Source organism: Hemitrygon akajei, chromosome 5 (assembly GCF_048418815.1).
Source record: "Hemitrygon akajei chromosome 5, sHemAka1.3, whole genome shotgun sequence".
NCBI lineage: Eukaryota > Metazoa > Chordata > Chondrichthyes > Myliobatiformes > Dasyatidae > Hemitrygon > Hemitrygon akajei.
Window position 1 is genome coordinate 147,883,914 of NC_133128.1, and position 25,717 is coordinate 147,909,630.

Here is a 25,717-nt window from a genome sequence, read left to right on the forward strand (position 1 = left end):
ATCATGGGGAACTCATCCCAGACAATAAGCCTTGCATTTTGGAGTAAATTTGCAGTATTGGTGTCTTTATCAATGTCACTCATTGACTTTGAGGGGTATCTTGAATTTTGAATGCGCTGTCCTACCACCAGGCATCAATGTTGCTGCAATACCTGATGACGCTACAGCAATAGCAACACCTCCATCTCCCCTAACTTTAGCGACGATCAAGTTGATGATTAATGTCTTGCCCATTCCTCCTGGAGCATCAATGAAAATCATTGAGAGATTCCTTTCCAAGCAATCGCACACATATTCATATACTTCTCTTTGCTCATAATTCAATAGGGGCTGCTTCTGTGAAACAAATTCCTGCTGTTCGTCTCTGTTGTATTGCAGTTCATGCAGTAATTCCAGATTGCCAGCACTTTGAGTAATTGTACTATTACTTGGTGTTGGCGAGTTATATTCTTCAAATGTTTTGCCCAAGTTCTCAAGTTTCTTTTGGAAATACAGAAGACCTTGTCCATGATGCCTCTCATCGATCATGATATCAGGATCATTGATAGTTCTCCTCTCCATTTGTAAGAAATCTTCAGACATTGCTTTCTTGAACCGGTTCCATAATTGCTGTAGATTGTTGATTTCTGTGTTTGTTAACAAGATGGCAAACAAATCTCTCATTGCTCTGGGCATTCTTGTTCTCTCTGCTTCTTCCATAGTTTGCTGCCAATGATCGTCAGCTTGCAACAATCTTCTCTCTTTGCAGACGTCTTTGAATGATGGAAGGATATCTCCATCATGTGTTTTCAATGATTTGAAAGATACTGGTCCCTTTATGTGATGAAGAAGTCTCAAATAGTAGAGGTCACCAATTCGTGGAGAAACGGTATACACTCGACCCAGAACATTTGCTTCAAAAATCCTGGAGTACTCCTCCACTCTTTTCCACATTCTCCTTCTTTCCCATCTCTTATTAGTCCAAGTGAAGAATCTGGGAATATCCGCATAGTACAGGGTTCTTGCAAGTGGATCGCGAGTGCAAAGATCCATGAATTCCATTACAGTGGTTCTTGTCACATCATTGTTCAGTTGCACGGCAGCATTATCTTGAAAGAAAACTTGATGCTGTCGGAGAAGGTGCACTTGAAGTCGTGAATTGGAAATCCAAGTATCAATCAACAGCTTCAGAGGGCCCATTATATCTGCCTGTCAAATACTGTGTGATTTTGTCTTCTCTATTTGCTCCAAAAATTGCCCGATCACTCCCCTTCATGGTATACTTGATCACGTATTTGATGGACTTGATACTTCTACATTTTTTCTACCAGCATATTTCTACATTTAGATGTCAATTGAACAGCTTCAATAGTTGTGCATCATAGGGGACCACCCATTTAGAAGTTATAGTTCGACTTTGTCATCCTACTAGATGACCTTCGAATCCTCCATTTCCACAGACCGTCTCCTATATGCAGGATATAAATCATCCCCACACCTTGTATGCTCAATAAATGGCTTAGGTAACCTCCTACTGCATGTACCATTTTGCCAACATGGTGATTTAGTGGTGCGATGCGGACCATGTATCATGTGCTTCAAGACCAATTCATGCAGCTCTGGATCTTCATTTGGGTCTGGTGCTTCTGCTTGCAAGAATCTATCATAATCTTGTGGTCTTGGCTTGGATGCTTCATTGAGCCACAGCAGACAGTGCAAATGAGGCAGACCCCGCTTTTGGTATTCCACACTTACAATGTAAGTGAATCACCTATCAAAGGGACCACCTATTCCATTGAGGTACTTCGTAAACAACTTTCTCTTCAAGTTAAACACTCTCGTGATTAAATCCGGCCAATTGTTTGGTTGCTAATGCAAAAAAAAGATGCGGTTGGACTTCCGGCCGGTTTGGATTGCATGTCATTGTAATGAACAATGAAGCATTACTGTACTTCCGTATATACATCATGGCGTCCTGACATTGTTCCATCATGTATCTCGGTCCACCGACAAAGGCTGAGGAGAGGATGATGCGCCTTCCGATGTTTCTGAAATCATCGTCATCATTCAATGCCTCAGTCAGGCCTCTGTATGTTGTTGATCTTAAGGTTGCGTGATTCACTCGGATGTAGCTCAGCCTCTCACCTTCAAGCTTAGCAGCCATATCGACCAAGTATTGTTGGAATAGACGTCCTCCTCTGAGAAGTTTATTAAACTCATTCTTGTGGTTCATTATTCGATACGCATAATAACGCATTGCCGTCAGTTTCTTGTTGTTTGTCATTCAGGGTTGATCATGCCAGCCATCATCTCCAAGTGGAAGGAAACGTATGTATTGAAAGCTGTCATATGAGCAATGGGACTCTGAAATTATTTGCAAATCATCTCCTCGTTCTTTCAACACAATGTGCCGTGAGCTTGCTTCAGGTTTGGTGCTGTTCGGTATAATGACAGCGAATTTGTTGGCAATTTGTGCATTAGATCTTCTCTCGTGTTCAAATGCCGCTCTCCAGTCAGGATCAATGACAATGGATGCCTCTGGCATGCCTCAAATTTGTTCTTTTGCAAGTTGAAGGGACGCAATGTACGGGTTTCGTTGTCATAGTAGGCTTTCCAATAATTAAACAATCTCACGTTGAATTCCATCATTCTGTAGTATCCCCATTCTCAATTCTACGCTGCCTTGAGGATCCATTAAGTAAATTTGAAGGAATCAGGCTTGCTGGTTGGAGTCTGGCACTAAATGTCCGATGTAGTGATGGATTTGGCCTTGAATAATCACAGAAGGATTCCATCCATTCCTCGTTGGAAGGACTTATTTGGCAACAAAGGATGTCATTTGGAAGAGGCAATTGTATTGTCTGATGTTCTTCCTGAACTCGTTTGCAATAGGTTCATCATTGCTGTATAAATTGAGGAGTTCATTGGGTAGAGGCTGCAAATTGCCTATCTTTACCCTTCCCTTCATACAGCAGAAATCTGCAGTTTCTCTAGTGAATAGGAAGGTGTGACAGTGAGGGCATACTCTGGTATCGTACCAACATCCGCAGAAATGTTACAGCATGCGAGTCGTGCATTTTGCCTTGCTCTTTCTCTGTCAAGGTATTGTCGTCGAAAGCGGGCATTGTCATCTTCAGCAACTCTTGCAAGAATTACTCTTTGCTGCATATTCTTGAGTCGATCTTTTCTCCTCTGTCTCTTCCTCTCTCCTCCTTCTGTGCCTGTTTTTGTCATTCTGGAGACACGTAGCCTTTTCATCCCCCATCACTTCAACCCTTCTTCCGTTTGTTCTTTGTCTCTGATCTTGGAGACGTGCATTTCTCAGCTCCTCTGTCTCTTCCTCTCTCCTCCTTCTATGCCAGTTGTTGTCATTCTGGAGACGCGCAGCCCTTTCATCCTTCGTCTCTTCAGCTCTTCTACCATTTGTTCTTTCTCTCTGATCCTGGAGTTGTGTGGCCCTGGCCTCATCCGATTCTTATTCTCTCCTCCTTCTATGCCTGTTATTTTCATTTTGGAGACGTGCACGCCTCCCCTCTTCTGTCTCTTCTTCTCTCATCTTTTTTGTCCTGACTCTTTGATCCTGGAGTCATGCGGCCCTGGCCTCATCCAATTCTTGTTCTCTCCCTCTCCTTGCCGCTTCCCAACATTTAACATCATCTCTTGACCATAATGTCCCTCTTCTCTTTCCATGCAGCATAATTAGGCTGAACATTTTTTTTTACCCTAATGCTGGATAGAAGATACAAAGCAGTAACACCAAAGTCTCCAGGATGCTGATTATTCTTGATGACGTGGTTGGCACTCTCCAAAATGGACGTGATAGAGTCACCGCTGTCCTTTGACTGCAGCAAAGGGTTTGATGGGTGTCTCGAAGTACGTCATTACAATAAGATTTAATTATCTCTTATTGATGGGTGCCGGTTTGATCTGTCCCAATTCTGCACACGCTGATGGTGATTAGTAGAATGTGACCGCTCGAAATAGAGCTGCCCTGCCCTTTTGCTCTGCTTGGTGTCGCTGCTGTGAGCATCGTGAGGCGCTGCTGAGGCTGGCCGTGTGCGTGCGTCGTGGTGTCGCGTCATGGTTTCCATGAAAGTTGGTATCGGGTGTGGAAAGCAGGGCCTGTTGACGAGTGAGCAATTTTAAATGAATGTAACCCTGACCTTTGCATGCATTCTGTAAGTTAGTGCATTTTAAGTCCATGTAGTCAAACAAAGTGCCGCTTTAATGCACCATTTGGGCTAATTTGAGGGCACAAATAGACAGACTGACAAACAGATAAACAGAATGAGTATTTTAGTAATGTATAGAGATAGAGATTCAACCTTACATAATTATAGCCAAACAAAACAGCATCCCTCCGGGGCCAAGGAGCAACACACATTACAAATAGCATAAAGCATACTACACATAACACAAACAACACATATGGCACATATGGTTACGATTTCAGAAAAACATATAGTTGCAAGGAAGAAAAAATAATATAGTCCAAGTCCCTAAGTGGCATGACTGTAAAACAGACAGTAAGTTGTAAACACAGATGCTGTGGTCAAGACAACATGTACAAACAAACTGGATCAACTCAGCAGGTTGGGCAGCATCCGTTGAAATGAGCAGTCAAAGTTTCGGGCCGAGACCCTTCGTCAGGACTGAAGAAGGAGGGGGCAGGGGCCCTATAAAGAAGGTGGGGGGAGGGTGGAAGGTGAGACAACACTTCACTTGTGAGTCTGTTGGGGTCATCTATTGCATTCGGTGCTCCCGAAGCGGCCTCCTCTACATTGGCGAGACCCGATGCAGATTGGGGGACCGCTTCGTCGAGCACCTCCGCTCCGTCCGCCACAACAGATGGGATCTCCCGGTTGCCACTCACTTCAACTCTGCTTCACATTCCCATTTGGATATGTCCATACATGGCCTCTTCTACTGCCATGATGAGGCCAAACTCAGGCTGGAGGAGCAATACCTCATATACCGTCTGGGTAGTCTCCAGCCCCTTGGTATGAACATCGAATTCTCCAACTTCCGGTAATTCCCTCCCTCTCCCTTCCACCATCCCACTTTCACTGTGCCTCCTCTTCTAGCTGCCTATCACCTCTCTCATGATTCTGCCTTCTTCTACTACCCATAGTGCTTTCCCCTTACATTCCTTCTTCACCTCTCCTGCCTATCCCCTCCCTGCTTCCCCTCCCCCAACCCTTGATTTTTCCTTCGATTCGTTTTTCACCTGGCACCTACCACCCTCCCCACACCTTCTTTATAGGGCCCCTGCCCCCTCACTCTTCAGTCCTGACGAAGGGTCTCGGCCCAAAACATTGACTGTTCAATGGATGCTGCCCGACCTGCTGAGTTGATCCAGCTTGTTTGTACGTGTTGACAGCAAGTTGTCCTGGTCCAGCTTGTTCTTCTACCGAGCAAACATCAGAGTATATTTATACTCTTGTCTTTCTGGTATTATCCTTGTAAATCTTCTCTGTATCCTCTCCAGTGTATTTATATATTTACTATAATATAGGCAACAAAAATATACACAGTTCTCTCAGTAAGCTCTAAGCAAGATTCAAACATCAATTTCTCAAACCTCCGGTAATGCCCCCTCCATCACCATTCCCTATCCCCTTTTCCCTCTCTCACTTTATCGCCTTGCCCACCCATCATCACTCTCTGGTACTCCTCCCCCCTCTTCTTTCTTCCAAGGCCTTCCGTCCTCTTCTATCAGACTTCTCTTTTCTCCAGCCCTGTATCTCTTTCGCCAATCAACTTCCCAGCACTTTACTTCATCACTCCCCCTCCAAGTTTCACTTATCACCTTGTGTTTCTCTGTCCTCTCCCCCCATCTTTTAAATCTACTCCTCAGCATTTTTTCTCCAGTCCTGCGAAGGGTCTCGGTCCAAAACGTCGACTGTACTCTTTGCCATAGATGCTGCTTAACCTGCTGAGTTCCTCCAGCATCTTGTGTGTGAAGAAAGATTCAATGCATATTTAATATTTCATTTCAATCCCTTCAAAACTAAGTCCCCATACTCAGTTTGCATTTTACTGACCTTATTAACCTGTGGCATGAATATTAGTGACTGGTATTTTTGTACTTCCTGAATTTCCTTTGTTCTCTAACCCACCTAGACCTCCTGTCCTTCCTATTGCCTTCCTGCTTTTCCAACTAAAATATGTTATCTTGCTTTGTTAAACTTTATATGCTAATTATTTGCCAATTCTGCAAGTTTATTAAAGTAGTAATTTGTGGGCATCTTCCTCAGTACTGATTATCCCCTCTCAATTTGATATCATCCATAAATTTAGAACTTGTGGTTTTGATGACAGAGTTCAGATCGTGAACAGGAGTGGATTCAGTTCTGATCCTTATGGAAAACTACCCACCTGTTTTCACTGTAAATACCTACCCTCTACTCACACTCTTTGCTCTCTGAGTTGAAGCTCACAAGCAACTGGTTCTGCTATTTGTCCCTGTCTCTGCACTCTTCAACCTCATTCGTTAGGTTTTTATGGGAACCTTATCGAAGGCTTCTGAAAATTAGACAAATTTCATCCACTGCATTCCTGTTGTCACCCCAAAAAAAAAATCCTTGTTAATATTCGTCTTCAACGATGTTTAGCACTGTAAAGCTCAACACAAGATGCTGGAGGAACTCAGCAGGTCATGCAGCATCTATGGAGAGGAATACACAGTCGATGTTTCAGACCGAGACCCTCCGTCTGGGTTCAGGTCACTACCACCTGTTTCACTCTGCCACATGAAATCAAGAATAACAGCAATGAGTCCTGGCTATCATTAGCTCTACTGCCGTGTTGCCATTTGCTATAACAGTAATGGCAAGGTTTCACTCATTTGCAGTTCACCTAATTGTGAATTAAAGAAATGCAGGCTCCTGACAGATTCAAATATACTCTACCCTTCTTACCTAAATACTTCTTTAAAACTCTGAACCCCCCTCCCACATCCACCCCCTCCACACACATAGTCTCTTGTGGATCTCTTTCTCATCTTCCATCAGGACACTGGACACTATCCTTCAAAGTGTTTCTCTGAATTAGAAAGGACTTGCCGCTGAGAGCTCCTGTTTTGCCGTATTCTCCACAGTCTACTATCAAGTTGGTGGCTGACTCATATGCCAAGTCAGATAAAATGGATTGATATTTCTGCTCAATTAAAAGCCCCCCCCCCAACCTTTGCTCACAACAGGACCAGAAGTTGCCTTAATTTTATTGTGTTCACCAATTAGACATGGAGTTGGTTTCTTCCAGTTTGCATCAATCATTTGTATTGGATCCTGTGAAATGACCCAAGTGTGTACTCTCTGATTTAGCGTATGTGTCAGAGGAAGTCTACCACACTATTAAACCATAAGTGAAATTGATCTTCAATATTATTCTTCTGAAGTTCACCACTCTACGTGATCCCAGAACACACGGCTTTGTATGGTGTTGACTTTTCACAGCAAGAATACATTTGCAGCATTATTGATGTGGTTTTCTCTGCTGTTTTTCTTACCTGTAGGTGGATACGATCCACAGATGATGGCAGAGGTCATTGAAGAGGATGAAGATACCTTAGATAACTCAGAAGCTCAGCGCTATAGTACAGTTAATATCCCTTTCACTGTTTGCTTTTGAAAATGTCACTAATTTCTACAATAAGCTTTTACTTTAGACATTGAACTCTGACATCTTTAATCACACTGTTTACATTTATTATTGGAGATGTTGGCCAACAATTCCAAGTACAAGATACATAAATAAGTGCAATGTTGCTAAACCAGTTGCGGTGCTGGAGATGGAGCCTTAATTGAGGAAAGTGTAAAAATATCTTGTGCAAAATATAGTCCAAGAAAAATCATGGCAAGGAAATAAATTGATATGCACTTAAGCTGAATTGGCATTACTATGAACTAAAAGCTATAAGAGCATCATATTGAAAGGAATATTAGCAGTTTTATATTCCATGCTGATAGAAAATATTTCTTACAAATCCCTTGCTGTATCTGGTTTTACTGCGAGATAAAAACATAAGAAATAGAATCAGGAATACACCATTTGACCCCTCGTCATATTGTATTGCTCCAATGTACAATAAAATCATAGCTGTTAAGTATACTCAACATCTGAACCTCCAAAGCCATCTTGGGCAGAGAATGTGAACTGATGTTTTAACATAAATTGGATACAAATATTGGAAATAAATGTCACTTCTTGCAGTCCCTCTTTCAGAAGAATATTTGTTTGTGAACAACCCAGAAAATGGTCTAGCTGTGGCCACACTAGGGCCCTGTACAACAATCCTATTTCTCTTTCATTTATCTGTTTTGTATAAGTAACAATTTTCCCAATATCCTTTGACTTGGTTTGTGGAATTAACTACAAAAGTTCTAATATTAACATTTAGTATCTCTATAACCATATAACTATATAACAATCACAGCACGGAAACAGGCCATCTCGGACCTCCTAGTCCATGCCGAACTCTTAATCTCACCTAGTCCCACCTACCCGCACTCAGCCCATAACCCTCCACTCCTTTCCTGTCCATATACCTATCCAATTTTACCTTAAATGACACAACTAAACTGGCCTCTACTACTTCTACAGGAAGCTCATTCCACACAGCTATCACTCTCTGAGTAAAGAAATACCCCCTCGTGTTTCCCTTAAACTTTTGCCCCCTAACTCTCAAATCATGTCCTCTCATTTGAATCTCCCCTACTCTCAATGGAAACAGCCTATTCACGTCAACTCTATCTATCCCTCTCAAAATTTTAAATACCTCGATCAAATCCCCCCTCAACCTTCTACACTCCAATGAATAGAGACCTAGCTTGTTCAACCTTTCTCTGTAACTTAAGTGCTGAAACCCAGGAAACATCCTAGTAAATCGTCTCTGCACTCTCTCTAATTTATTGATATCTTTCCTATAATTCAGTGACCAGAACTGTACATAATATTCCAAATTTGGCCTTACCAATACCTTGTACAATTTTAACATTACATCCCAACTTCTGTACTCAATGCTCTGATTTATAAAGGCCAGTGTTCCAAAAGCCTTCTTCACCACCCTATCTATATGAGACTCCACCTTCAGGGAACTATGCACTGTTATTCCTAGATCTCTCTATTCCACTGCATTCCTCAATGCCCTACCATTTACCCTGTATGTTCTATTTGGATTATTCCTGCCAAAATGTAGAACCTCACACTTCTCAGCATTAAACTCCATCTGCCAACGTTCAGCCCATTCTTCTAACCGGCATAAATCTCCCTGCAAGCTTTGAAAACCCACCTCATTATCCACAACACCTCCTACCTTAGTATCATCGGCATACTTACTAATCCAATTTACCACCCCATCATCCAGATCATTTATGTATATTACAAACAACATTGGGCCCAAAACAGATCCCTGAGGCACCCTGCTAGTCACCGGCCTCCATCCCGATAAACAATTATCCACCACTACTCTCTGGCATCTCCCATCTAGCCACTGTTGAATCCATTTTATTACTCCAGCATTAATACCTAACGACTGAACCTTCTTAACTAACCTTCCATGTGGAACTTTGTCAAAGGCCTTGCTGAAGTCCATATAGACTACATCCACTGCCTTACCCTCGTCAACATTCCTCGTAACTTCTTCAAAAAATTCAATAAGGTTTGTCAAACATGACCTTCCACGCACAAATCCATGCTGGCTACTCCTAATCAGATCATGTCTATCCAGATAATTATAAATACTATCTCTAAGGATACTTTCCATTAATTTACGCACCACTGATGTCAAACTGACAGGTCTATAATTGCTAGGCTTACTTCTAGAACCCTTTTTAAACAATGGAACCACATGAGCAATACGCCAATCCTCCAGCACAATCCCCGTTTCTAATGACATCTGAAAGATCTCCATCAGAGCTCCTGCTATCTCTACACAAACTTCCCTCAAGGTCCTGGGGAATATCCTGTCAGGACCCGGGGATTTATCCACTTTTAAATTTCTTAAAAGCGCCAGTACTTCCACCTCTTTAATTGTCATAGGTTCCATAACTTCCGTACTTGTTTCCCACACCTTACATAATTCAATATCCTTCTCCTTAGTGAATACCGAAGAGAAGAAATCGTTCAAAATCTCTCCCATCTCCCTCGGCTCCACACATAGCTGACCACCCTGATTCTCTAAGGGACCAATTTTATCCCTCACTATCCTCTTGCTTTTAATATAACTGTAGAAACCTTTCAGATTTACTTCCACCTTATTTGCCAAACCAAACTCGTATCTTCTTTTAGCTTTTCTAATCTCTTTCTTAAGATTCATTTTACATTCTTTATATTCCTCGAGCAATTCCTTTACTCCATGCTGCCTATACCTATTGTAGACATCCCTCTTTTTCCGAACCAAGTTTCTAATATCCCTTGAAAACCATGGCGCTTTCAAACCTTTAACCTTTCCTTTCAACCTAACAGGAACATAAAGATTCTGTACCCTCATAATTTCACCCTTAAATGACCTCCATTTCTCTATTACATCCTTCCCATAAAACAACTTGACCCAATCCACTCTCTTTAAATCCCTTCGCATCTCCTCAAAGTTAGCCTTTCAAAGTAGCTCCTTTTCCATATCTCTATATCTGTTGTATTATCAGCTTTTTCTCATTTATACCAACATCAGTATCTCATTTATATTACTTGTTCTGTTTGCCCACCTTATATAAGCAACATCTTTTTTCCAGTCTCTAACAGATTGAATTAATCATTCTATTAGCTCGTCTATGTATTGATAACTAATTGCACTCCCTAATTTCCACATTGGGTTTGCTTCACAACTTTATCATCTCTTGTTCCTCATCAAGCTTTATTTAATATCTGGTTCTGCATCAAGTGGTGTCTGGACACCACTCAAAGCAGATTTTCAGCTAGTGCCATTCTCCATCTCAGTGTAAATGGGATAGCTATCACAGATATAACACTGCACAATCAAGGGCATCTTTAGAAGGCAGTGCCTCATGAAGGCAAAATCCATATTGAGGACCCTCTTGATTCAGGACATATCTTATTCTCATTCCTACTATCTGGGAGGAGGTACAGTGGCCTGAAGACCCACACTCAATGTTTTAAGAACAGATTCTTCTCCTCCGGCATCAGATTTCTGAATAGTCCATAAACAGCTGAATATTAGCTTATTATTCCTTTCTTGCACTATATATTCTAACTTACAGTAATTTGTCTGTCTTGCTCTGTACTGATGCCTCAAGCCGACAAATTTCACAACATTTGTCAGTGATAATAAATAATTCTGATTCTGAAGGAAGCTTTTTTCCACCCTCACCAAAATGTAAGCAAAATATTTGGTTCAATCCTCATCATGAAGCATCTTCCCAGCGACTCCTGTAGCCCATTAGCCAAGATTAAGTTTTAAAGTTCATCTTTGAGTTGTATATGATTTCCAAACATTCAGTACTCAGAACAAAATGGGGTTTGTTTATTAATTACATATTTGGGTGAGAATGCTTTCAAAATGTTTTCTCATGTCTCAAACATGCTCACCCTCCATGCATCAGTGACCAAATATTTAAATCACCTAGTGCTTGAATTTTCAAATCCTCATATGAACCCCTCCGCCTTTCCATCTCTTCCCACTTTTGAAAGTCTCCTTAAGTCTGCTACACTGTCCTTTAAATTCTCCTGAATATCCGGCTAACTATAAGCTTTACTTGACTTACTACTTTACTTGACTTTCATTGACTTACTATAAGCTGCTTCAATATGTTGGTTAACTGAGAAATAGTAATTAAGTGTGAGTTGCTGATCACACAGATAAAAGTTTGTACATTTGTATACGTTGGCTAAGATGTGGGAACATTTCAAGCAAGGTTTTACATGTCAGACACCATAAATAGCTTCCTCTGCAAATGGATTTCATGTGACCATCACCTGTGTCTTTACTGATTGAATGAAAATGTAATGCATTACCCTTTTTAGGCTGTTAGTTTGTTAATTTTTCCATGACGTACTTCCATTAGCTTTCTCCCCTAACCCTGAAATCCATGGGGCATAACAGTGAATAATTCCACTTACTAAAGCACACTCCATGAGCATTTTGATGCTATACTCATTCTAGATTGTCACAAAAGCTATTGAATTAAACAGAAAAGGAGATAATTCAAGCCAATGGCTTTTACAATAAAGGCATTCAATTAGCTGCCTCTATTTGTTATTCCTTCAGAACTCTGACTAAGGTATTTATAATTTTAAAGAAACAAATATATAAGAAATCTTGAAATGAAAAGTAGCTAAAAGATTTTCTATTCCTTGTGTATCCATAGCAACGTAGAAGCAAACGTCTGCTTTCAGTGCATCCTTTTGACTTTGATATGGACTCGGAATACTCCTCCCAATCCCGTCGCCCTTCCCTCCAGGTTCCATCACCGCATTATGAGGAGAATGACTTCCAGGTAAGTCCTGCAATTCTCCAGCTGCACTGCGCCATTTCCCAAATGCCTCCACAAGCAATTTTCTTTTATTGAAATACAGCACGGAATGGGCCCTATCCAGCCCTTCAAGCCACGCCCAACTTAATCCGTTCTAATCATGGGACAGTTAACAATGACCAATTAACCTACCAACCGCTTCACCTTTCAAATGTGGGAGGAAACCAGAGCACCTGGAGGAAACCCACGGAGTCATAGGGAGAACGAGAAACTCCATACAGGCAGTGGTGGGAATTGAAATCAGGTTGCCTGTACTGTAAATTGTGCTAACTATAAGTAGCACATATGTATTCTATAAGTAGATCCCTGAACCTTGCTGGTCAGGGATTTGCTGAGCATTCCTTACAGATGCTGAACTAGCTGAGGTCAGTTGGGATCTCTCAATTTACTGTGTGTGCCAGAATGGCAGACTCACGCCATAAAATGAATTGTGCCAAATGCTCTGTCAACTGGTTCCACTGCCTGCTATTACCAAATATACAGACATAGGAAAATACAGCACAGAAACAGGCCATTTGGTCTATCTAATTTGTGGCAAACCATTTAAACTACTTGGATCCATCGATGCACCGGGACCATATCCACACCCATACCATCCATGTACCTATCCAAAGTCTTAAACATTGAAATTGAACTCACATGTAGTGTTCCTTTCTCAATTTTAAGTATCCAAATATTTTTGAAGGTGCAATTACCATCAACCTTTGACAATGCGTTGAAATTTTTAAAATCTCCATTATTTGTTTCAGTCATTTTATTAAATCTGTACATCCAGAAACTAGCTAGTTTCCTGTTCTTGACTTTTTTCAAATTTTATCCATGCTTAGCAGTTAGAACATTGAGAGCATGAGTAAGGCCCAAAATTGATCTGTGATTTCAACATCATACCACACGATCTGTTTGCTTACTCAAGCAGGGATGCACAGCTTTAACCTTAGATTTTTCAAATGTCTTGCGTTTTTATGTTGGTGTAGAAAAATATTGCTATTTTCCAGAGAGTAATCGGAGGTTAGAAGTAAAGCAGTAGAATGATTTATGGAAATTTGTTTCTCTTTTAATATGCATGAAAGCAGCAAAGCAAAATGGAACATTATAATATTATTCCCAAAGCATACATCATTGCTTTCGAAAACATTCTAATACACTGTACAAATGATTGCATCTGTAGACCGCAAGTTCTTGCGATGAAATCTGTGCCTCTCAGCATGATGCATTGTAATTCAGGGAAATTATATATTTCTCCACTCTCAGATGCAGGGCTCAATCTGATCTCCCACAGATATGGGTGGGTGAAGACAGATGTTAAATTTCAACAAAGTTAACCAACAACCCAAGCCACTCAAAATCCCCATGTCCACTTTTCATGAGCATAGGCAGCTCAGGTCAGTTAGTGAGAGGCAGGTTAAAAACCTAAATAATTGCAGCTATCAATTTAAAGTACAGAGCTGAGTTACCCAATCCTGGAGGATGGCCAGTGGTTGGAAGCAAACAAATAATGCTGCTGGTTTAAGATGATTATGCACTAGCCTGAGTCAGGAAGAAAAGCACGTTTCCTTTAGACCAGTGGTTCCCAACGTGGGGCGTACGCCCCACAGGGGGGATAATTTGATTTTTAAGGGGGGCAATTCAAGAATGAGTTATTAACAGTGAATTTTTTCTAGTAAGTCTGTGTGAGTATGAGTGTGTGTGCGAGTTAATACATATGTGTATATACAGTATGCATACATAAAAATACTTGTGTGTATGTACATGTATAATTGCATATGTACTGTATATATAGTGTATCACCATCGTTACAACCATCAAATAGCTTTCATAATTAAATTAATGAATTGACTGATGTAGGAAGGAACGAATGAACAAGTCCAAACGCGTAAGAAACTCGTACGAGGTCGCGCCAATGCTGCTTTTTGCAGTAGCTTTCGGTTCTTGGTGGTGTGAAGGTGTGTACATTGCGTCATCTCTTTTAAACGGTGTATCTGTCTTTGTATGCTGTAGAAACGAATTGGCATTGTTTTATTTATTAATTATTATTATTTTAATATCACTTAATGTTCTTTTTTTTTACAATTTCTTAGTAATTTCTTCCTCAGAACTTTAACAGTCCTTTGGTTCTTTTATTTTTCTCTTTCATGAATGCCATGTTCTTTGGAAGTTTGTTTAAACCAAGTTAATGATCTTTTAGGCTTCCTCCAGGTGAATAGGAGTTCACTTTTTGAATAATAAGAATTATATATCACCACAGGGGGCATCAGGATTTTAGAGGTGATTAGGTGGGGCATGGCCAAAAAAAGGTTGGGAACCACTGCTTTAGACCAAACAAGTTACTCTGTAGACATCTACACTGTTCCTCTGAACCCTATATTCTCCAGTTATATCTCCCCAGGTGAACCAATCACCTTTAAAACCTGTCCCCTCGAATTAATCATCTGCTGACTTATTCTTGTACACCAGAGTCTTCTGAAATAAACCTCCCATTCATAGGGCCTCCAGTCGATCAGCAGGGTGCCTTTGGCAAGGAATATCACTTTAGAGAATTATAATAAACAGGAGAATATCTGCAGATGCTGGAAATCCAAAGTAATGCACCCTAAGTGCTGGAGGAACTCAGCAGGTCAGGCAGCATCAATGGAAATGAATAAACAGTTGACGTTTCAGGCTGAGACCCTTCATCAGTCTTGCTGAAAGGTCTCGACCCGAAACATCGACTGTTTATTCATTTCCATAGATGCTGACTGACCTGCTGAGTTCCTTCGAAAATGATAACGTCAATTTTGTAGGATTTTTGAAACACAGATTTTTTCAGGTTACGTATCTTCGGTCCTGAGCCCTCAGGAAATCCGCATCCACGCTAAAACCCACACACCACACTCAGGACTGAGGAAACTTTGCTAGGTTAGAAGCAGACCTTTAGCTCTAAATTAACAAGGCTGTTTACAATGTCAGAATGCGGCTCCCGCTAACTTCAAAGCTAAAGTTGTTTCATTTGCCCCAATAGAAATTCTAGAAAATCGTGCAGTCACTGGGACTCACCTTATATTGTTATTCCACCTATTCAAAGCAAAAAGCTTGTCCTTTCTGCCTGTTCCAATTTTCTCCCTCCTGAAAGCACTCATTCAAAATGGCTGTTTACAGAAGATATCGGTGCCTGTGGAGCTGTTGGATCCAATGTAGATTAGCAGTAAGACTATGGCAAGGGCCATGGAGAATTTTCTTTTGGGCCACTTTATTGTATTTTCATCTTGGGGATCTCAGTGTTGTTGCCAAGGCTGGAATTTATTGTCCATTCCTAATTGCCCTTGAAAAGGTGATGATAAGTCATCTTCTTCAATTTTCCTGAGAAAAATATCTCACAGAGAAATTGGAGATGTGTTTTAGGATTAGAAGGAAACTGCGGGCAGCAGTGTTCCTGTCTGTCTATTTCCCTTGTCCTTCTTGGCGACAGAGATTGTGGGTATATGAACTGCTGTTGGAACAGCCTGACTGAATAGAACAGTGCATTAGAGCTAAGATTTATTTGTCACAAGTATGTTGAAACATACAGTGAAATGCATTGCAACAAGCATAAAATACTGGAGGAACTTGGCAGGTCAGGCAGCATCCATATAAATGGATAGACAGCCAACCTTTCGGGCTGGGACCCTTCCTCAGGACTGAGAAGTAAGGGGTAAGATGCCGAAATAAAAAAGTTGTGCAAGTGGAAGGAGGCTAGCTGGTAGGTGATAGGTGAGGCCAGGTGGCTGGGAAAGGTCAAGGGCTGGAGAAGAATGAATCTGATGGAAGAGGAGAGTGGACAATAGGAGAAAGGGAAGGAGGAGCGGACCCAGGGGGAGGTAATAGGTAGGTGAGAAGAGGTAAAAGGTCAGAGTGTGGAATAGAGGAAGCGGGGGGGTGAAGTTTATTTACCAGAAGGAGAGATCGATATTCATGCCTTCAGGTTGGAGGCTACGCTGATGTAATATAAGCTGCTACTTCTCCAGCCTAAGGGTGTCTTCACCTTCGCACAAGAGGAAGCCACGGACTGACATGTTGGAACATGAATGGGAATCGGAAGTCCCGCTTGTGGCAGATGCATTGAAATCCATCCTTTTGTGTCAATGACCAACACAGTCAGGTATTGTGCTGGGCGGAGCCTGCAAGTGTCACCATGCTTTTGGTGCCAACATGGAGTGCCCACAACTTACTAACCCTAACCATATGTCATTGGAATTTGGTCAGAAACCGGAGAACCCGAAGGAATCCTTCAGAGTCACACGGAGAACATACAAACTCCTTACAGACAGGGGCAGGAATTGAACCCCAATCAGTGATCACTAGGGCTGTAAAGCAATTGCACTGTGACACTACCGTGCTTTCCCGTGTCAATGCTCCAAATTGCATCCACTGTGTGCCAGTGGTGGAGTGAGTGACTATTTAAGAAGGTTGGTGAATTCCAGCTCATATCCCGTGGATATTCACAAGGGCGCTTATAGATGCGAGCAGTAGGCTCACAGTCTCAGGAGTGATAGTTCCTGGTTGATGTTTCAATTCCACTTGGGAATTTCCTTGAAAATAGTTTTATCAGCACAATATTTGGGCTTTGGCAAAGACCATTATTTTTCTTCATTTCCATTTTTCTCAGTCATTTTCAGAGTTTTCTTTTCCTGGCAATGGTGTAACGGGAGAGGGTTCCAGGAAGGGATCCTTAATTGACAACCCAGAGCTTTCCTCGGTGTTTCGGAGCATCCTGCAGGACAAAAGTCAGAACTTGATGCCAGATCAAGTGTTCAGCACAGAAGTCCGAGTGGAAATTAATTCAAGAAGGAAAAGCTTGGACAGATCTTGCAAACCTGGTATGCTTCCATTTTCTTCACTAGGTATTTCACACGCTGTGCAATACACTTCATTTGTACATAACTCAGTGGCCATTTTATTAGAACAGGAGTAAACCAAGTGTGGTCTTCTGCTGCTGTAGCCCACCCACTTCAAGGTTCGATGTGTAGTGAGTTCAGAGAAGCTCTTTTGAACACAACTGTTGTAATGCATGGTTATTTGAGTTACTGTCACCCTCCTGTCAGCTTGAACCAGTCTGGCCATTCTCCTCTGACCTCTCACATTAACAAGGTGTTTTCGCCCACAGAACTGACACTCAATGGATGTTTTTGTTTTGTTTTTTGCACCGACTCTCTGTAAAAATCTAGAGACTGTTGTTCATGAAAATCCCAGAAGATCAGTAGTTTCTAAGATACTCAAATAACCCTGTCTGTCACTAGCAATCATTCCACAGCAAAAGATATTTAGTTCACATTTCTTCCCCAATCTGTTGTTTGATCTAAAGAACAACTGAACCTCTTGACCATGTCTGCATGCTTTTATGCATTGACATGCTTCTACGTGATTAATTGATTAGATATTTGCATAAACAAGCAGGTGTACTTAGTTAAGTGGTCACTGAATGTACATTCCAAGGTAAAATACAGAGCTAATAATTGGCACCTCAGCTTTGGGAGCTAAATCAATTCCAACTTTAAAGTGCAAGTCTCATTATTCAATATCCAATATCCCTGGCATTCATTCCTCGTCTTTAAGAAGGTAGTGTTTGTCCAATTTCTGGCCCTGCTTTGTTTTCTTGTTCTTTTCTTGTTACCTAATTTTTCATTGCAAGGAAATTCACTATCAAGTTTTACTTGCTATGATATCTATTCAAACATTAAAGTTCATTATTGGATTAACTCATATCCCTAAAAAGATGTCCTGGGCTAATATTGCTGGCATAAACATGAACATAGAACAGTGTAGCACAGAAACAGGTCCTTTTGCACGTGATGTCTATGCTGACCATGAGAGCAAATTAAACTTATCCTACCTGCCTGCATGTGATCCATATGCTTCCATTCTCTCTATGTATTGGCTAAATCCCTCTTAAACATTGCAATCACAACTGTTTCCACCACTTCCACTGGCACCTACTACTGTGTGCCGAAAAACTTGCCTTATAAATCTCCTTTAAACTTTTCTCCTCTCACTAAAAAGTTATTTCTTCCAATATTTGATAATTCCACCCTGGGAAAATGACTCTCACTATCTGCCCTATCTATTGCCATATTTTTATATACAATACTTCTATCAGATTACCCCTAATGCTCCAGAGAAAACAATCAAAGTTTGTTCTAATAGCTAATACTCTCTAATCCAGGCAACATCGTAGAGTCATAGAGCAATAAAGCATGGATACAGACCCTTTGTCCCAGCCAGTTCATGCTGACCATCACGCCCATCCAACTGTCCCAATTTCTTAAGTTTGCTCCTCCATGTAGCTCTCCGAATATTTCTTAAATGATACCACTATATCAGCTTTAACCACACTCTCTGACAGCTCGTTCCTTATACCCGTCACCCTCTGCATAAAAATAAAATTGCCCCTCAGGTCCCTTTTAAATCTTTCCCATCTCATTATAAACTTATGCCCCCAGTTTTGGACTCTCACGCCATTGGGATAGGACTGTTATCATGCCATCTTATTTTTTAAACATTTCTATAAGGTTGCATGCTTATTCTTCTACATTCCAAGGAATAAAAATCTAGCCTGACCAACCTCTCCCTAGTATTCAGGCAGCATCCTGGAAATCTTTTCTGCACCATTTTAATCTTAAGCACATCTTCCCTCCAACCGGGTGACCAAAGTTGTACATAGTACTCCAAATGCAGTCTTGCCAACAGCTTATATAACTTGCAACATAACGTCCCAACTCCTACACTCAGTTGCCTGATTGAAGAAGGCCAATTTGCTAAATGCCTTTTTCACCACTCTGTCTACCTGGGGCACCACTTGCAATAAAATGTGCACTTATACCCCCAAGTCCCTCTGTTCCATTACATTTAGTGTCCTACTTTCATGGTGTAAGTACTATGCAGATTTGATTTTCAAAATGCATCACCTCACACAAACCTGTTTTGAAATCCATTTGCATTGCTTAGCCCACTTCCATAACTGGCCAGGATCCCCAGTCATCTACAATACCCTTCTTCGCTATCAAAAACATCTCCCAATTCGGTGTCATCCACAAACTTACCTATCAATCCTTGTGTATTTGCATCCAAATTATTTATATAAATAGCAAATAACAAGGGTCCCAGCACCAAACCTTACAGCGCACCATTAGTCAATAGCCTTCATTCCAAGAAACAGCATTCATCCCTACAATCCATTTCCAACCTTTGAACCATTTTTTAAATTCATATACTGTACCTAACTCCCCCCAGATTCCATGGCTAATCTTAACCTTCCAGACAAGCCTACAATGTGGGAATTTGTCAAAGGCCTTGCATATGTCCAAATAGACAATCTCCACTGCCCTATCCTTATCTATGCTTTTGGCTCCCTCTTCAATAAACTCTAAAAGATTCATCAAGCATGCGCTTCCATGCATAAACCCAAGCTGACTCTTCCTAATCAGACTGATATCCAAATTATGGTATTCTCTGTTCCTCAGAATACTAGTGTATCCTTTCCAAAGCCCCCACAACCCTTTGACAATGCAGCAACCAGAACCATACTCAATGCTCTGAATGTGGCCTACCCACAGTTCGATACAGGTGCAACATGACTCCCTACTTTTATACTCAACTCCACAACCCATGAAGGCATGTATCAAACTTCTTTACCACCCTGTTTTCATGCTTTGCCACTTTCAGTGAGCTATGGACTTACATGCCAAGATACTTCTGTAGATCAATGCTGCTAAGGTCCCTGCAATTAATTGTATACCTTCCTCTTACATTTAACTTCCCAAAGGGCAACACCTCACACTTTTCCAGATTAAAACTGTCATACCATCCACAATTTACTAATCAGCCTTCATATAAATCGTGCCACAGACCTCAAACAATAGAGGTCCCATCATTATTCCGTACAGAACACCACTGGTGATAGACCTCCAGTCAACATAACTGTCTCCACCACCGTCCTCTGCCTACCGTAGCCAAGTCCATTTTAAATCCAAACTGCCAAGTCACCTTAATCTCCTGGATAAGCTTAGCACAAATGACCTTGTTGAAAGTTTTACTGAAGTCCATGTAGACATCATCCACTGCCTGGCCCTTTTGAATCTTCTTTACCACCTCTTTAAAAAGCTCAAATCAAGTTCAGAGAAAATTACCTCATGTGTGCAAATCCATGCTGGCTATCCTTAATATGTCCATGCTTTTTTAAATGTGAGTGAATCTTGTCTTGAACAATCTTATCCAGTATATTCCCTACCACTAATTTAAGGCTCTTTGGCCTGTAATTTGTTGGATTATTCCTACTGCCCTTCTTAAACAAAGAAACAACAATGGCTATTCTCCAGTCCTCTAAAACCACACCTGTATCTAAAGAGGATCCAAAGATCTCTGTTAGTTTTCACACTTGCCTTTTAAAATAACATGGGATAGATTCCATCCGGCCCTGGGAATTCGTCCAGTTTAATTTTCTTCATGAACTCCAACACCACCTCCTTCTTGATATCAACATGCCTGAGAAAGTCAGCCAATCCCTCCCTTTTGTCACCATCCTTTTCCTTGATATGAAGTACTCAGTGGCTCAGTCAACTTTCCTCTTTTAGCCTTGAGTGCTTCAGTAGGTTCATGGCCACCCTCTCAAAATGCCTTGGGGATTTCCTTAACTCTACTTACCATGGATATTTCCCAGCCCTTTTTAACACCCTGGATTCCCTGTTTAAGTTCTTTTCTGCCTCCTTTTAATTCTTCAAGGTTCTTTTCTAATTTTTCTGCAGTAAATGGGTCCTCTAAATTCACATTAATGTCTTTAATTTTCCATGTCCTTCGCATCCATGTAAATTGCTTTCAGAGGAGCTTATGCATTGTGAGCAGAGGGTCTCCCACGTTCAGTCTGTTCCTCCAGTTTGGATCTCCAATGAAGAAACTGAGGTGCAGAAGTGTTTGCCAGAACAGAGATGCAGGGCCCAGTCCTACACGGACATGGAGAGTTCTGACAACGATGAGGCTCCTGAACATCCAACGTATCGTTACCACTTTGTACAGCATCAGAATAAAGGCACTTCACCGGAGAATTCTGGCTCTGGTGGAATTCAGGTAAACAAAGAATTCAAGCAATGAGCACAATTTTGTGTTAAACACAACTTGCTGTATACTGTACATTATAGTTTTGCCTTCATCGTCCACAGTTTTGAACAATATAACAACAATATTTGGTAGCCAGTAAATTCAAATACTTTACTGTCTTCTGAATAAAGAAATATTATCTCAGTCTACCCCTTACTCTGAGACTGTGACCCCCGGTGCCAGATGCATCAGCCAGGTTTGCATCCATTCTGTTAGGATTTGAGAGAATTTAGTAAGTTCAAAAATATTTGTAAGATAAAGACCTAGTTTATTCCATCGTCCATCAGCCTAGGAGTCAGGCTGATGGATCTTCATTGCATACCCCCAGTGGTAAGTATACCTTTCTGTAGATAAGGGAAACAAACAGGTACTCAATACTCTAGGTGTGCTCTCAGCAACTTATATAATTAGAATTAGGCACCTTTGATCATGTACTGCATTCCTGTCATAAACTTGCCTTTTCTGATTTTCCTCCAATTATCTGCTTTTTTAAAATGAATTGTCTAGTTAGTTTCTGCAACTCCACACTTTCACACATCACATCTTTATGCTATATGGAATACAGGCTGTGACAATGACTTTGAAAGGGGATACTTAGTATAACAGTAAAGATAAGAAATGATGCATACATGGTATAACAATAATTCTTTAGAATTGAGGATGAAAACAATGCAAAGTCTACATTGCTCTCTGCATCCAAATTCGGACTTCAATTTACATCTTTTAATTTGACACTGAAGTTCCCTTTGAAACTGAAGCAAAACAAAAGACTGCTGGAGTTCAGTGGGTAAGAAGCATCTGTGAAGGGAAACAGATAGTCGACATTTCAGGTTGGAAGTTCATCTGGACTGAGAGAGCAGAGGGGAGATGGTCAATATAAAGAGATGAAAGGAAGAGATAGGTAAGAGTGACAATTGTTAGACCGATCCATGTGAGGATGGATGATTGGCAGGTGGAAGGATGAAAAGTGGAAATAGCAACTCAGGCTGGGAGGTGATAGGGTGTCAAACAAGGGCTGCAGATGATGGAATCTGAGGAAATTAAGATGGAGCATGGAACTAAGTAAGGGAGGTGGTGGGGGCAGATGAGAACAGTAAGGGGAAGGGATCCAGTGGGAGAGTATGTGGGTAATGGGTAGATGTGTTGCTCTCTGTTGCCACCTACATCTACTCTTTCAATCCAGCTGAAAGGGCTTGTCTTGAAATGTTGACTAATTCCCTCCACAGATTCTGGCTGACCTTTCAAGTTTCTCTTTTTTACTTAATCTGCAGTCTCTTTTGTCTCCTCTTTAAGCTGGATGAATTTGAAAATACTTTCACCCTGCTAGTGGTGGAGGTGGTGGTGATGGTGGTGGCGGTGAGCTGGTGGTGGTTTGACCCTATCCTTACCTACAGATTTCAGACCTATCCAAGCGCATGTCTTCCATTGAGCGAATGCTAAGCAGACTGGAAAAGAAGATAACCCCCAGCTTTTTAAAGGTAACCACTGGAATGCTTAATTGCACCGAGGAAAATGGCAAAAATTCTGAACTATCAATTGCATTTTCCTATTATCAATAAATGTTTTCTGCTAACCCAGGGCAAGTGATATTTTGAGCTAGCAAAAGGAGTACATACTGATTGGTTGTTGGAGTTTTACACAGAAAATGGCCTCTGATCATTTCAGTTTCATGAACTCCTCCTAAGTACCAAATGACTCACTTCGGCAACCAGCCATCAAAAAGAAATTAATCTCACCAAAGGATATATAAACCAAGATTATAGGAGAAAGCTTGATAAAGTTTGGGACTCATCTGCATATTCAGCAATAAGTTGTTTGCCCCTAACCAATCCTGCATTGTTACTCTTTCTTAATATCTCTCCCCTCTTAGTTTCATGATACTACTGGCCAAGGTAAAGTTTGTAAAGTTTTATTCAAAGTACCTATGTAGCAAAACAATGGTTTGAGCTTTGTTCACTTTTAAATCCTTAAAATGGTCAAAGTTATGAAGAAGAATTATTTAATGTTGCCTGTATAATCTGTGATTTCAAAGGAAAGGAGGGGAAAAACAGTGGGTGTGGGGTAAATGAGAGAGGAAGCAGGTCATGTTTAGTGTGAGACTGTCTGAGAAGAAGAAAAAATATCTTTATAATAATCATTAACAGGTGCACCTGTCACAAGTGTAAGATTGGAAGAATTGTTATAAAATATCCTCATTTTCCTTGTTCTTGTACATAGTTCAGATTAAATGCTGGACCCAAGCGAGCTGACAGTAAATACCAAACAGTAAAGTCAGGCATCATAACATGCTGGAATCTAACACCACAATATCTAAAATTTGGACTTTTAAAGTAGAGGTTCTATAGTGTTGTACGTTAATTTTTTTCCCCAGTTACACATAGTTTTTGCTTTTCACTGGTCTCCAAACCATTGTACTGAGGGAAGACACTGTAATGATGGGCAACTGTTTTTATACAGATGGTGATATCTATGTAGAAAGAGCTCCCTGAAGAAGTGGTTGAGGCAGGAACAATAAAACTTTTAAAGGACAATTGGATAGGCACATTGATAGGAGGGACTTGGATGGCTATGGGTCAAAAGCAGGTAAATAGGATTAGCTTGGAAAGGCAGCTTGGTTGGCATGGACAAGTTGGGCCAAAGGGCTTGTTTCATAGAGTCTCTATGAAAACACCTTATGAGATAACTAAGGAGACAAATACAACAGCTTGTGGCTGGACTGTAAGTAGGAGAAATATTTTGAACATCATTTTTTAAAATATCATACCATTTTTAAGTAACTGATCTAAGTTTCTGTAGGAAGCCCCTTAAAAGATAATATCCTCACCAGTTGCCCTTTTTACCAGAATCACTATGCTGATTTGTCCTCTAACTGCAACACCTCACACTTGTCTCCATTAAATTCCACCTGCCATTTATCAGCTTATTTTTCCAGCTGGTCCAGATCCCATTGTAAGCGTTGATAGTCTTCCTCACTGTCCTCTACACCTCTAATCTTAGTATCATCCACAAACTTGCAGATTGAGTTTTCTACATTATCATCCAGATCATTGATTTAGCTGTTAAATGACAAAGGACCCCGCACCAATCCCTGTGGCATACCATTTGTCAGAGGCCTCCAGTCAGAGAGGCAACCAGCTACTACCAGTCAGGCTTCTCCTGTAAAGCAATTTACTACCTCATCATTATGAACAAAGCAACTTATTCTGGTAGGATGTTAATTCATGAAATGTCAGTAGGTGCTTCTAACATTAAATGCAGCTATTACAGTGCAGTGGAATGGTGCAGATGAGGGACACCAATGACCTTTCACTCCAACAGGCTAAATAATTGAGTCCCAGCTTTCAGCACATCAGATCAGGTTTTCAAAGTCAAAACGTGCCACCTAGCACGTACTTCGCCAAGGCTGGGCTCAAGAATTCATCCCTCTCTGCTTCAACTGCCTCCTGCAAGCCTTTGAAATATCTATTTTCTGCCAATTGAGATTTCCCACATATCTCTCATTTAAATTTCTCCATTACTGATAGTTGTGTCTGTTATGTTACTTCTGTTTAAATGTACCGTGGGTTAACAGTGAAGAATCATATTCTAGAAGAATTGGAGAACTTTTATTTACAGTAATAAACAAACACGTCTTAACCCAGCCACATGCTGGAACATTCTAGCAATCCTGCACATGCTCAGTGCTCTGTCCAATCATGTACTGGTACATCATTGCATGTGATATCACACCTTCCTTTCCCTAAAAAGAAAAACGATTAACAACGTTAATCAAAACACATCTATATCAGATAACTGAAACTCTGAAGTTGGCTTTTTCTTAAGGTCTTTGTGATTTCTTCTTTGTGACTGCTCCCTCCTCTGTTTGGACCATGTATGATCTAGTCTGTGTCCATGTGTTCATTTTATCTTGTATCCTCACTTTGTCTCCTTGTCCTTCAGACAAATGTCTCCTTAGATCAGTCAATTCACGTTCCACTTCCATTTGTAATGAAATATCAATCTTCTTTTCTTCATCTAATTCATTCATTAACTGTGTAATCTCCTTTTATTAATGCTGAAACTTCATCATTTCAATAAAACTTCTCAATTCCTTCACTTGTGCTTTCACTTCTTCCTTATACTGTGCCCACTGTGAGGGTTCTTGC

The 25,717-nt window shown here is 40.8% G+C and overlaps 1 protein-coding gene across 6 annotated transcripts in view; it reads left to right on the forward strand.

Moving 5' to 3' along the window:
• The window catches only part of LOC140728289 (melanophilin-like), a 265,392-nt gene that overhangs the window by 207,190 nt on the left and 32,485 nt on the right, over positions 1–25,717 (forward strand). For 5 of the 6 annotated variants that reach the window (XM_073046792.1, XM_073046791.1, XM_073046790.1 and 2 more), the window contains 5 exons: positions 7,496–7,581; positions 12,306–12,434; positions 17,092–17,302; positions 21,298–21,542; positions 22,967–23,050. In XM_073046792.1, coding sequence (XP_072902893.1) covers positions 7,496–7,581; positions 12,306–12,434; positions 17,092–17,302; positions 21,298–21,542; positions 22,967–23,050 — 755 coding nt within the window. The remainder of the gene's footprint in view (positions 1–7,495; positions 7,582–12,305; positions 12,435–17,091; positions 17,303–21,297; positions 21,543–22,966; positions 23,051–25,717) is intronic. The other variant, XM_073046793.1, reaches the window with a different exon arrangement.